At 36.2% G+C, this 13,378-nt stretch overlaps 2 protein-coding genes across 6 annotated transcripts in view; one reads left to right on the forward strand and one right to left on the reverse strand.

Annotated features, from left to right (window-relative positions):
- Nucleotides 1-8,252, forward strand: part of LOC113808515 (nuclear receptor coactivator 2) — a gene marked incomplete in the record, with an annotated part of 157,885 nt that extends 149,633 nt beyond the window's left edge. Inside the window, 2 exon segments of the mRNA XM_070121901.1 lie at nt 2,956-3,023; nt 5,407-8,252. Coding sequence (XP_069978002.1) covers nt 2,956-3,023; nt 5,407-5,475 — 137 coding nt within the window.
- Nucleotides 8,253-8,371: 119 nt separating this feature from the next.
- LOC113807515 (protein bric-a-brac 1-like) overlaps nt 8,372-13,378 on the reverse strand; it is a 380,224-nt gene continuing 375,217 nt past the window's right edge. For all 5 annotated transcript variants that reach the window (XM_070121906.1, XM_070121905.1, XM_070121904.1 and 2 more), the window contains 2 exons: nt 12,883-12,918; nt 8,372-12,414 (listed from right to left, as the gene is read on the reverse strand). In XM_070121906.1, coding sequence (XP_069978007.1) covers nt 10,552-12,414; nt 12,883-12,918 — 1,899 coding nt within the window. In that variant the 3' untranslated portion in view covers nt 8,372-10,551. The remainder of the gene's footprint in view (nt 12,415-12,882; nt 12,919-13,378) is intronic.

The following is a 13,378-nucleotide window of genomic DNA, read 5'->3' on the forward strand; positions in this document are numbered from 1 at the left end:
TATCTATCTATCTATCTATCTATCTATCTATCTATCTATCTCTATCTATCTCTATCTATCTCTATCTATCTCTATCTATCTCTATCTATCTCTATCTATCTCTATCTATCTCTATCTATCTCTATCTATCTCTATCTATCTCTATCTATCTCTATCTATCTCTATCTATCTCTATCTATCTCTATCTATCTCTATCTATCTCTATCTATCTCTATCTATCTATCTATCTATCTATCTATCTATCTATCTATCTATCTATCTATCTATCTATCTATCTATCTATCTATCTATCTATCTATCTATCTATCTATCTCTATCTATCTCTATCTATCTCTATCTATCTCTATCTATCTCTATCTATCTCTATCTATCTCTATCTATCTCTATCTATCTCTATCTATCTCTATCTATCTCTATCTATCTCTATCTATCTATCTATCTATCTATCTATCTATCTATCTATCTATCTATCTATCTATCTATCTATCTATCTATCTATCTATCTATCTATCTATCTATCTATCTATCTATCTATCTATCTATCTATCTATCTATCTAATCTATCTATCTAATCTATCTATCTATCTATCTATCTCTTTCTTTCTTCCTCTTTTTCTTTCTCACTCTTTCTTTCTACTACTCTGCTCTGTCTCCCCACTCCCCTCTTCACCCACCTCCTTTTTCCTTCCTTCATACATATGACATATGCAGATAGAATAATGGTGGCATTTAGTTTATTTTTGATATATCAGATGCAGAATAAATCTTGTGCTCTATTCAATAATCTTCCCTCCATGTCATATCCATCTAACCTCTTAAAATCATATATTGATAATGTCAGCTTGATATTCTTCAAATAGGTTGTAAAATTTGTGTACTCCAGATAACTGAAAAAGCATGAACTCTATTACTTTGTGAAATACATTTTATGCTGGATAAGCTATACAGTAATTATTTTGGTGTATTTTTTTATGTGCAAGTAAGGAAATATTCACATATTCATTAAAGTCTTGGCTAATTTCACTTTTCATTTTAGAGTAAGGGTTGTTATTGTTGCCTATTTTTTGCAACAAATGTGAACCCCGTTTGTAACAATGACATGTACTGTCCACTATTTTTCTTTTTTTGTCAATTTTATTTATACTTAGATGTCTTCACAAGTGCCTGGTCAAGGAGTCAGTAACTAGGCCACCTGTTTACCCTGTTCCTTGAATTTTTGGGAAAGGAAGTTTTGATTTCTGATATTGTTATTGTTATTATTATTATTACTGTTATTATTATTATTATTATTATTATTATTATTATTATTATTATTATTATTATTATTATTATTATTATTATTATTATTATTATTATTATTATTATTATTATTATTATGAACAATGCTAATGGTAATAAAGAATAAAAACTTTTCTTTCCAAAACTTCAAGGAGTAGGGTAAACAGGTGAGATCAGGTAGGCCTAGCCATTGACTCCATGGTGACTAAGCACTTGTAGAGCCATCTGTGTGTATAGAAAATTCATAAACTAAAATCATAGTGAACAGGGAATGTATACATACCCTCCCAGTGTCAGTGGGTTAATAGCATTTAAAGAATGTTTAAAGTACAGATGTAAGTTCATGCTTCTAATAGATACAGTAGATGTCGTGCATGCTTAAACAAATTAAAATTCATTCATTAATAATTTGACTGATGGTCTGTAAAAATGGACCATATACTTTTAAAACTTCTGCTTATATGTTTGTCCCACCAAAAAACAAAGAAAAAGAAAAAAATGCATCCTGGAAATCTAAAAATAGTAGTACAAATGTACATGTTTAAATTTTTATAATTTTTTTGTGGAGTTATCTGGGCTACTAGTGCATGACAGTGGCCTTTTAGCATCTTCATTGTGATTACAGTAATTCACAGAGTAAGCTCATTGCACTGAGAATTACAAACAATTTGTGTGGTAGATGGCATTATTGCTCACATAAAATTCTCGGTTGCAGTCATGTGTTCTTGTCTTTGTATTTCCTTAAACGAGTGAATTTTCACATGCGAGTCATTTTGAATCCCATGTGAGATGAGTGTAAGATAAATATATATGTAGACTGCTAATTTTAGTGTATTGTTTAGATAACTGTGTAAATATGTTAGAACAAGGAAACTTCAATATTCACTCTGACTGTAGATGATGAACGTGAATGCAATCTGAAAAGTTATATTGGTGTTTACGCTTGTATGTAAATCTCTTCTTTGTATGAGGAGATTGACTAAGTATTAAATATATGTATTTATTTATTTATATTTTTGGGGTCATTTGTAGTACTACTTCCATTTTGTTTCACGTGTAATATAGAAATCATTACGTTTCTTAATGAATTCATGTTTTGTATAATTTTTACCAATGTTAATTGTTGGTGTATTTATATATATGTAATGTATGTGTATATGTATTACATAGTACCAGTAGGAACTTTAAATGCACAACCACTTTCAGAAGCCACTCACTGTACTTTCTAAATGATTGTTATTTTTATTCATAGATATATTCATAGCAGCCTCCATCACCACCAAAACTAATTTAACAGTTACTCTGCACATTCATTTGATTTTTGTTCAGTAGTTTAGTCATTTTATCATTAGTTTCTTTTAAAATTTATATCTCCAGTTTGCATGCCTTGACCAAAATATTACTGCATGTTACAGGCTTTTACTAAGTGCATGATCACATTGCATGGTGTGTAGCTCATTTTCTAGAAAGCATAGTAGTATAGAATCAGTAATAATCAAGCAGGATGTAACATCATTATTTTTTTTTATCTACAACTTCTTTAGTCTTGCCTTTATAAATGAGATAAAAGTCGTAGTCATAATATCAAACCCTTGACAGTTGCTAGAACTAGATCATTGTATCAATATATTATTTTGTGTTTTATCCTTGTATCCTAATTCATATAACCTCTTGCAGAAAACAATAAGTGGGTCGGAGAAAGTGTCAATACAAGCCAGGCTGGAGGGCTGAGTGCTTCACCAAGAGTAAGTGTCTTTCTAGACTGACAAATCATATATGAGGTCAGCTGTTTTCATATGAGAACACACTGTATTTATGATATTAGTATTCATAACTATACTGTGGTGTTCTTAATATATAACTGAAATTCTCTGTAATTAACCTTTCAATTTATAGTATAGACTTTGTTATGGTTCTAAAGGTCCTATTAGTTTTATTTTTCATTTCCTTTTTAAAGCCTGCTGAATAGCAGCTGAATTATGCAGTACACCCTCCTATTTTGTGACTTTGTAATTAGCAACCAAGCATACTTTGAGGGCTCCACTGGGAAAAATAATGCAAAACAATTGACATTTCTGAACTCAACTTCTTCATGCAAATTTGCTGTTGGGAATGTTGGCCAAAAATGGGTTTTACCCCCACACATTTCAACATAATACTTATAAACACCATTATGTAATGTCGAGACTCCTTAAGTTAGTTCATAATCAAATGAGATCCTGATACCTAACAGTATCAGCCACTGATAAGGCTTTGTTTAACATCTAGCATATCATTTAGAGACACAGACAGACAGATATCATGATTTAGTTGGTGTGGGTGTGTGTGCAGGTGTTTGTGATTTTAATTGTGTGTGAGAGAAAGTAAATTTATTTCTTCTCTCTCTCTGTTTGTGTGTGTGTGTGTGGGGGGGGGGGAAGAGGGACAGAGAGAGAGGAGATGAGAGTATGTATTTCATGAATGTTTGCTTTCATGTTTGTTTAAGTTTATGAGTATGCATGATGATTTGTGGATGTGTGTGTGTGCTGGGAAAGATATGTTTGAATTTCCATGTGACTGTGGCAGAAAATGATGTGAGAGCCATTTTAGTAGACCACATACACTAGAGAGCTACACTTTATGCATAAACCACATTTTACATAATAGCCTACACTTCCAAGGGATTTCTTTTGTTTTTTAATGCAAACTATGTTTTCCAAGTGTAGTCTTTGCATAGCCATACACAACAAATACTAGCAGAACTGGTTATAATAAAAATGAGTAATAAATAGAAAAATGGAGAAAAATTATGATTTTTTTTAACTTTTCAGCATTTTGTAATACATTTTGAAATTAGAGCTCCCAAAGATTATTGCACATTGCCAGGAGCATTATGTCCATATTTTTTTAGTTTATCCCTCAGAGAATGGTAGGATTAGAAAATTATTTCATCTGTTCCCCACAGTACCTTTTGAATTGGTGAAGATGGCATCATGACTACATGTTATGTCCACTGTAATTTTAGTCTATTAATTGTGTTTACACAGAAATTGGCTCCAGAAGTGCCTAGTCACCAAGGAGTCAATTATTAGCCTCACCTGCAAGACCTTTTCCTTGATTTTCAGCAAGACTTTTTAAATTAACTTTACTGTTGTCAGTACTTTAAAGAACATAACATTTATTGTAATAATAGTATCAATATTGATAGTATTAGAAAAATAAAATTTTCCCACGCTTTCATGGAATGGGGAAATCAGGTGGTCACTACTTGATTCCTTGGTGGCTTAGTATGGAAAGTTATGAAAAAGAAGCTGGTATGGGTTTTACAAGGAAACTATGAAATTTCATTAAAATACATTTTCTGTGTCTTTCAGTGTACACTTTGATACACCATAATTTTGAGGGGCACTCTGTTTCCCTCTTTATTTTGAAGCTCATGAACCTTTGACCTATATGAAATGGCATTATGCCTAAAAATCTCAATTGGTTCATAAAAATAATGAAGGAAATGATCCAAAATGTTCAGTTGCACTTTTTTTTTGCTTGTTTGTATATGAATTTATCATTATTTTTTTACTTGAAAACTGAGCACATAGAAATGTCACCACTTTATAATCATTCATATAGAGAAAAAGAAAAACTGAATATAACCTAATGCATGAATATTGCAGTCTAATAGTTTGGATAAAGGATTTCTAGTAATTTTTATGATTTTAAAAATATTTTACCCACAATTATTGAAAAGAGAGCCACCAATTGGAGCAACATGGATTTCACAAGCTGCTCTGTGAATACCACAGATCTACTCGCACCCTCACTTCAGAATTGGTCTTTTAGATACCCTGGATCCACTCATTATTGACTTGCTCATGCCCATGCTTCACAGTTTTATTGTAGAAACATTTATCTCAGCAAATTTTTTATCTACAGAGGTTTTACATTATTGTCCTTTTAACATATATTTCACTACCTTTACTTTGTAACTCGGCATGTCAACACATTTTCCCAGAGTAGATGGGGGCATACTCTTAAGATTTGTTACATGAATTCAGTTAGACAGATTTAGCTCATGATATCATTTTAAAAATTACAGATGTATTGTTAATTATATCTTATGAATCGAAACTAAGATTTTATTTTCTGTTACAGATGGACGATAGTCGTGGTAATAGTGGGAATGACAAAGAAAGTATGTTGAAGCATCTACTGTCCAAGTAACATGCTTCCTGCCAATCATGCTATGTCATCCACAATGTCACTCATATGGTTAACCAGTCCCTACAGACCAGCCTGCTACCAGTCATTGCAAGTTGCAGGATGTGTCATGGTATTACCATGGACATATTTTGGAGCACTTGTGCCTCACTGCCAAATAAATTTATTGGAACAACAAAAATAAAGAAAACCAAAAAATATACAAAAAATATATATATATTCGTGTATGTCTTTGAAACCGTTTAAGGTTTGGTGATAGAAAAAGGAAAATAATAGGAATAATTAAATACATACCGAAATAGAACTTGTATTAAGCACTTGTTGAAAAAATTGGAACTATGTTCTCTACTGATGAATATATCCTCAGGTCTATAATGATATGTCAGTATGTATTAAGAAAAATAAACATTTATTGGCTTAAATGTCAAAGAATTGTTTGATTATTTTTGTTTATATTTAAATGATAGTGTAAATGTACATAAGAAAGAGGGCAGTAGGGGTAGGCATGCTCCATTGTAATGGTTGAGGGAAGCCAATGTGATGTTTTAATGCCAGAGCAGTCCTGTGATTTAAACTTTAACCAGTACAAAAGGGGGGAATGCTAGAAAATTAAATGGGTGTTGGGAGTACGTGCATCTTTCTTTCCCATTTACCCACAAGTAATGTGTACACACTCCCTACCTTGCTTTTACCATTGATTATATTAAGGAAATGATTTCTCTTCTAGGTATATGAGACTCATGATTTACCTCATAATGAGAATACCTGCACATGGTCAGGATTTATATCTCAATTCTTGTCTTTTTTTCCTCTCTCTCTCTCTCTCTCTCTCCCCCCCCCCCTCTCCCTTTCTCCCCCTACCTCTCCCCTCTCTCTCTCCCTCTCTCCCCCCTTGCCCCCTCTTCTACCTTTTTTTCCTTCTTTCCTTTGCCTTCAACTTCATTATCTCTTTATTGCCCCAGCATGAACTTGTATCAAGCATGAGATAGAAAGACTTGCTGCACACATGTTGGCCACAGAAATGAGAATGTCTTTGATGGCATTTTACCATCTTTGTTTGGCAGGGAGTACGGCAGCCAGCCAGGGTAGGTTCAGTGAAGCTGCTAGTGGTACGTTAGCTGTGGTTTGGTTCAGCCTTATGTGCAATTCTTACCATTGGGTTGTGACTTACATGTCTAGTGTACAGAGAGATTATTATTCTATGAGGAGGGTAACAGTTGCTGTTGTCAGACTGTTGTATACTATTGTTATGAATGTAAGTACCATTAATATAGTTCACTTATATACAGAGCCTTACATACTCAACTCTTCTATACCAAAGGCATTAATGTAGATACACAGTGTACTTGAGGAAACTTCCCTAACCCCTGTATTTTCTTTGCACATCACCAAGTTGAATGTTAGGTAGCAGGAGATGTTATCAAGATTAGAGATTAAAAGATATGTTATAATGGTTTATTATTTTTCTATGAGAAAGTTTATTGACCTGTTGTTATTCTACAAAGAAAAATTAATGTTGGGCAAAGAATGATTGAATAATTGTAGGAACACAGAAGTGACTGGGGCCAGGAGATGGAAGACAGCGCCAAAAATCTATATGTCCGCCACATGTGGTGCAAACGCGGCTGGGAACAACTTGCTCATCATTCACTAACGGCTACTTGTGGACTGGCTTGAGATAGTATGGCCCTGTGGGAGTGACCATGAAAGAGTTAAACAAAGTGTCAGTTGGTGTCATCCTAGGACCTACTATGGATGAGAGGAGGGCAACCTAGATGCCTTGTTTACTTAAACAATGTTCTGCTTGTGTTACTTGGCAGATGAGTCCTGTTAACTGAAAAGAACTCCTCTTATCCTAGACCATAAAATAAGACTGCATTTCTTTCTAGAAAATTTACATTAACAGGGCTAATAATATTGGACTACTGAAGGATACTATAACAATTATTAGCCTTTGTTTGCAGCAGAAAAACTTTTTAATGCAGAAAAAAAAGACTTCAGTTTAGCCTGGAAGATCCATATTACAAACGTTTTTTCAGGCAGAAATGGAAAGTGCTCTTAAAATAGGAACTGTTAAAAGTGACAAAAGACAGTACAACCAAAGTGATTATGTGTAATTTAAGTGCAAGGATGTGATTTCTGGACTCCACATGAAAACTGGAGTTTGTTATGAAAGAGTGCTGGCCCCAGGATGTGATAAGGCTACTTATTGGTTATGTGGTACAGTAAGGAATTGACGGTTCCAGTTCGATCCCCTCCTGACCATCTGTAGTTACCCCAGAAGTGACCTAGTTACTGTTTCATTCAGTAATTGATGCGTAAGGCCTCACATGCAGAAAAAAATTGTTAAAAGTATATTGATTATTTTATAAATCCCAAACTGTATAGTTCCTCTGCGGACAAGGAGCCTCGGGTACTGTGGTGCCCATGTCCAATCTTGTTTTCCCTCCAACGCTGGCACTCCAAGATTGGTCGTATTTTGTAGAGTATCAGCATTCAGTTGTATGTTTCATTTGGTGGAGTAAGATTTTTGTATATATTTGTAGTGTATAAGACAGTAATTATTATGTAACAGTTATGGAATCCCACTCTTGAAGAACGGCCACTTCCCTCCAAGGTGCTGTTCGTTCAGGTGGGGCTTTCGTCATGCCGTATAGTCTGTATTATCATTGGTTTCTGCAGCTTCATTGGTTTGCATTGGTTCGTTCCCTGTACATTGTGTGTGTATAGGCAAGTTTCACCATCATGAAGCCACATGGCAAAATAAAAGAGAAATGGTGTCCAATTTTTTTCTGCCCTTTTTTTCTTAGGATTTATAAATTGATACAGTATATATAAATTTGTCAGGAATACTTCACCAAATAAAATGTCTTGAGGAAAATGAAAATAAAATAAAATACATTTTAAGATAGCGTTTATTTAGAGCATCTACAGGCACATCCCTCCCTATGGCACCAGGCCAAACATCTACCAGTTCATCTATCCTCGTCTATATGGACTTGGCAATACACTGAAGAACAAATCACTTTTTTTTTTTTAAAGACTGATATCATATGGGGATGTTTTTTTTGTTTTTTTTTTTTAAGTTTCTAGTACCCAATAGTACATTTTTTCATATGCTGATTAGTGATCTATATTACCAACCACAATACAATTACCAACAAACATGCATACAGCAGTAGTACAGGGAGCTGGATGACAGACAGATTCCGATGCCGTAATGACGACAATAACGACACTTGGGGCACCACAACAAAGCTACTACATACACACACAATAGGCAGGTGGAATCCCACCTAGCCACATGGCCAGATTTGTGTTCTATGTCACAATATGTACAAATGGCCAGCTATTGGGCTGATCAGACACTGTTTTCCAGGGATTTCAGAAATTAGTGTTTCATTGGCACATGGAAATGCCAAACAGGAAAAACTGAGCACACTACTGGCCCATATTTATTCACCTGGATTTACAATTTAACATCTTTACTGGAATAAATGTACAGACATGATTAGACAAACTAGGAATTCCCAATAGCAGCCTGAGGGGTGTTGGGAGGGTTATAAGATATCACTAACATAAATAACAGCATAAAGGTAATATACTTACAGAAATGCATATTAAGTGCTATATAATAAAAGAACATAAACTATAATTAAGGTAAAGGTGAACATGCAGCAGACAATCTGAATGGGAATGTGATAATAGCTAGGAGTTTAGAAATTATCCTAGAAGCTGATATGAAACCTTGGAGAATGAATAATTAAGGAAAAAATATCCTGAATGGAGGAAAACCACTAAACAAGTGTTTCCTAGCCAGACTCTCTGCTGCTTTACTTTCCATATTATACTGGTAACATCTATTCTAAGGATCAATCATTCAGTATCTATCTCTGCTTCTCCATTCGCTAAAATAAGTTGTTATCCCCATATGACCAGGAACAAATATTTAGTGAAATACAAATATTGTGTGGAGAAGCAGGGAACACTGAGTGTGCAACACTTCACTTCTTAAAACTATGGTCACATCTTACAAACTACAAGTATTAAAATAACCTTAACCTATCATGTATACTTTGGTTATATAATTGTATAGGTCTCTAAATCAATGGGAAATTAAGAACAACAGATCTTGGATATCTTGATCCAAAACTGAACTACATACTTAACAAATACTATAACAATGAATCATATAAATTTCATATTTACCATTTGATATTCTAAAACACACAAATGTCTCATTATACAATACAGTCCCATATTTTCTTATCCAGTAGTATCCGTGCAAACAAAAAACTGCTTTGCTTTGATACACATTAAATACAAATATACTGTAAAATTCCAATCATTGTGTATTTAATTCTGAAAGGGTCTTCAGTACTTTTTATTCATATCATTATCATTTGCTTAATTATCACATACTTGGGATAAACACTACTTAGTGGACAGGCGTGAAAGCCCTGCCGCTTGCCAAATGGGTTAAATAACACTTCCCAATTGGCTCTTTATATAATTTCACGCCTTACTGTTGGATTATTGTAAAAGCAGGTGTTTTCTTGGATTAGCAAATAAATTAAATATGCTATTGCAACCAAGACCTCCTAGGTTCTAGCCTACATTAGCTTCTATCCTAACAGATAAAGCAACAATACCTTTTACAAAGGTACAAAAAACTATTTTTCATACTCACAGTGAAGGGTGCAAGGCGGCACACTGAGGTACATACACAAGTCACCTTTACTATATACAGAAGCAGAATATTGGCATGTTCAGTTTGTACAGTGACAATGTGTATGAATGAGTTTCACTATGAGGTAATGCCCAATTATTCTAGGGCAAATGCACTTGCAAAGCTACATATTAGTACTGTTTATTTACACAATCACCCAATCTATGCCCTTTTACAGGGAGACTGAAGAAGAAAAAAAATCTTAAAAGAGAATATGGTCCCAACAAAAACTTTACAATAACAGGGTTTCTAAATTGCTTTTTCACCTTTGAAACATTTGTCCTCTGTTTTAGAAACACCATTGTTCCTAATATCAAGTAGGGGCCATTAATTAATCAGCAGCAAACACATTAGTTAAGAATTGGTTCTGGTTCAGACTTGATTGTGTCCAAGCCATCTCTATACATAAGTGATGATCTATCAACTATACCTGCAAGAGCAGCACTACTGCCATGGCCATCAAATTGGCTATGGCCAGCGCCAGCTCGGGCATTAGCCTCAGCACTGCTATGGGCTGGATTTACATGAGAACTTGTCATTTTACTAAACAAAATTGATTCTGGTGATGGATCTGCATCATCCGAATTTAATCGAGAAGCATGTGCATTCAAGCTGTTCATGGCATTCAGAACCTGCATAGCAGCAGATGGGTGTGGGTGGCGGGGAAAGCCAGGATGGAATGGACTAATTGGGGCCTGTGGGTGCTGAGGATGTGGCTGGTGACCAGGAAGGTGGTGATGAGAGGTGCTTTCTCCAAACAAACGAGCCAGGTGGGCTGGGGACGCTAAAGATGTTGCTAATGGTGAAGGCAGACCACCTGGCAATAATCCTCCAAGTGGCAGGGGTTGTGTCTGATGATGCTGAGGTGTATGCTGTGGTGTATGTTGAGGTGTATGCTGTGATTGTGGCTGATGATGGTGATGATGTGGCTGCTGGTGTTGATGCTGGTGATGATGTGCATGTTGAGATTGATGATGATGATGTTGCTGCTGATGATGGTGCGATTGCTGTTGCTGATGCTGGTGGTGGTGGTGATGTTGCTGTTGGTGATGGTGTGATGACTGTTGCTGGTGATTATGCTGTGGGGCCTGCTGTGGCTGCTGCTGAGGATGTGATTGTAGCTGCTGTTTTGGTTGAGACTGAGGTTGCTGTTGCTGTTGTGCTTGTGCTTGTGCCTGTGCTTGTGGCTGAGCTTGTGCTTGTGTTTGACCTTGAGACTGTGACTGTTGTTGCTGAGATTGAGATGGCGGCTGTGGCTGCTGCTGTGGCTGCTGCTGTGGCTGCTGCTGTGGAGACTGTTGTGACTGTGGCTGTGATTGATGAGATGAAGACTGTGGCTGCTGCTGCTGCTGCTGTTGCTGCTGCTGTTGTTGCTGCTGTGGCTGCGGCTGTGACTGAGACTGAGACTGTGACTGTGACTGTGGCTGTGACTGTGACTGTGGCTGTGGCTGTGGCTGTGGCTGTGACTGCGGTTGCTTCTGCTGCTGTGGTGAATGCTGTGGCTGATGGGCAGGTTTTGGCTGCTGTTGGCTACCTACGCTTGGACTGACTGATGGTGTTCCATTGATAATACTGGCATTGCTGGTGTTGCTGTTACTGTTGCTAAGACTGAATACAGGTGAGGACAAGACAGAAGAAGTTAATGTATGAGTACTGAGAGCAGCAGATCCAGTAGCATTTTCTCCCGATGGCTGAGGAGAACTGCCAACTGTGGTGGAACTGTTCACCACACGAGACTCACTTGAAGATGGGCTGTCAGCTGCTGTGGCCATAAGGCTTCCTGGAGTAGGTGGAGTTGTCATAGGTACAGAAACTGGAGTAGAGGCAGCTGGTGTTGTAGGTGCAGGAATGGGAGTATTGGGTGCAGGTGTAGATGGGGCTGGAGTAGATGGGGCTGGAGTGCTTGGAGCAGTGGAAAGACTACCATTGTCAGGAGTATCCAGCATAAATGGTGGCAGAAGTCCAGCTGCATTAGGCAGAAGACCTGAAGCATTGGGTAGAACACCTGAGGTATTGGGTAAGATGCCCGAGGTGTTGGGTAAAATGCCCGAGGTGTTGGGTAAAATGCCCGAGGTGTTGGGTATAACACCCGAGGTGTTGGGTAAAATGCCCGAGGTGTTAGGTAGAGCTCCAGATGCATTGGGGAGGATGCCTGAAGTGTTGGGAACCATGGGTCCATTGGGCTTAATCAGAGCATTGGCTGGATCATCCGGCTGTAAAAAGAAAAAGAAAAAAAATTACTTTTCCAAAAAACACTTGCTATACAAGGAATAACAAAAACTACTTTCTGGAAATTTTCCATATGATAGCTATATCATTGACCTCCAATTATTCGTCAAGACTGATCTGGAAAGGTCGTCATGAATTCTGCATCAACCCAGAGAAGCTGAGATCTATCCAAAGTGTCCACCTTTCAAAGTTTCTCATTCTGATCAATGGTCAAAGTTAATCTAATTATTTATTTAACTCCAGAATTTCTGAGATATATCCTACAGTATTTTCATGTTATATTAACTTTTGTAGTCACCATATTAATTTTCTACTAATTGTACTCAACCTTCAAGGAAGGGAAAAGCAACAATAAGTGATTCACATTACATTTTCTACATATGAAAGAGTGCAATCTATTACAAGCTATCTATGAGTCAAATACATCTGGTCTGAAAACACATAATACTAACCCGTGGCACCTTAGGTGTAGATGGCTGCTTGTTTTCCTACAGAAAGCAAAGAGAAATACAGGGTGAACATTGACTATGTAAAATTTGTGGGAGTAATCCTACAGGTTACTTTTAACATCAACATTGTGAAGTATGGGGGGGGGATAAAAGGCATCATAATACATCAAGACATTCAAATATTAGCTCCATAATGTGACAAGTCTTGATTCCGTGCAGGTGTGTAGATACATTTATAGTGAAAGATTATGTGACTATTTAGGAGTGGCTTATATATAATCCAATAACACTGAAAACTTGGATGCAAGTATTAGTCCATTTGAACATTACAAACAGACTAAATCATTTAAGTGAGACGAACAAGTGAATATCAGATTCAAACTCTACAGAAAAATCGCATCAAAATATCATTACAACAAAGAGTAATGTGCAGTTTGGGATTTGAATAAATGAGTAAATACTAATGATAATCATCATAAGAAATAATAATTAGAACAGA

Source organism: Penaeus vannamei, chromosome 5 (assembly GCF_042767895.1).
Source record: "Penaeus vannamei isolate JL-2024 chromosome 5, ASM4276789v1, whole genome shotgun sequence".
In the NCBI taxonomy this organism is placed as follows: Eukaryota; Metazoa; Arthropoda; class Malacostraca; order Decapoda; family Penaeidae; genus Penaeus; species Penaeus vannamei.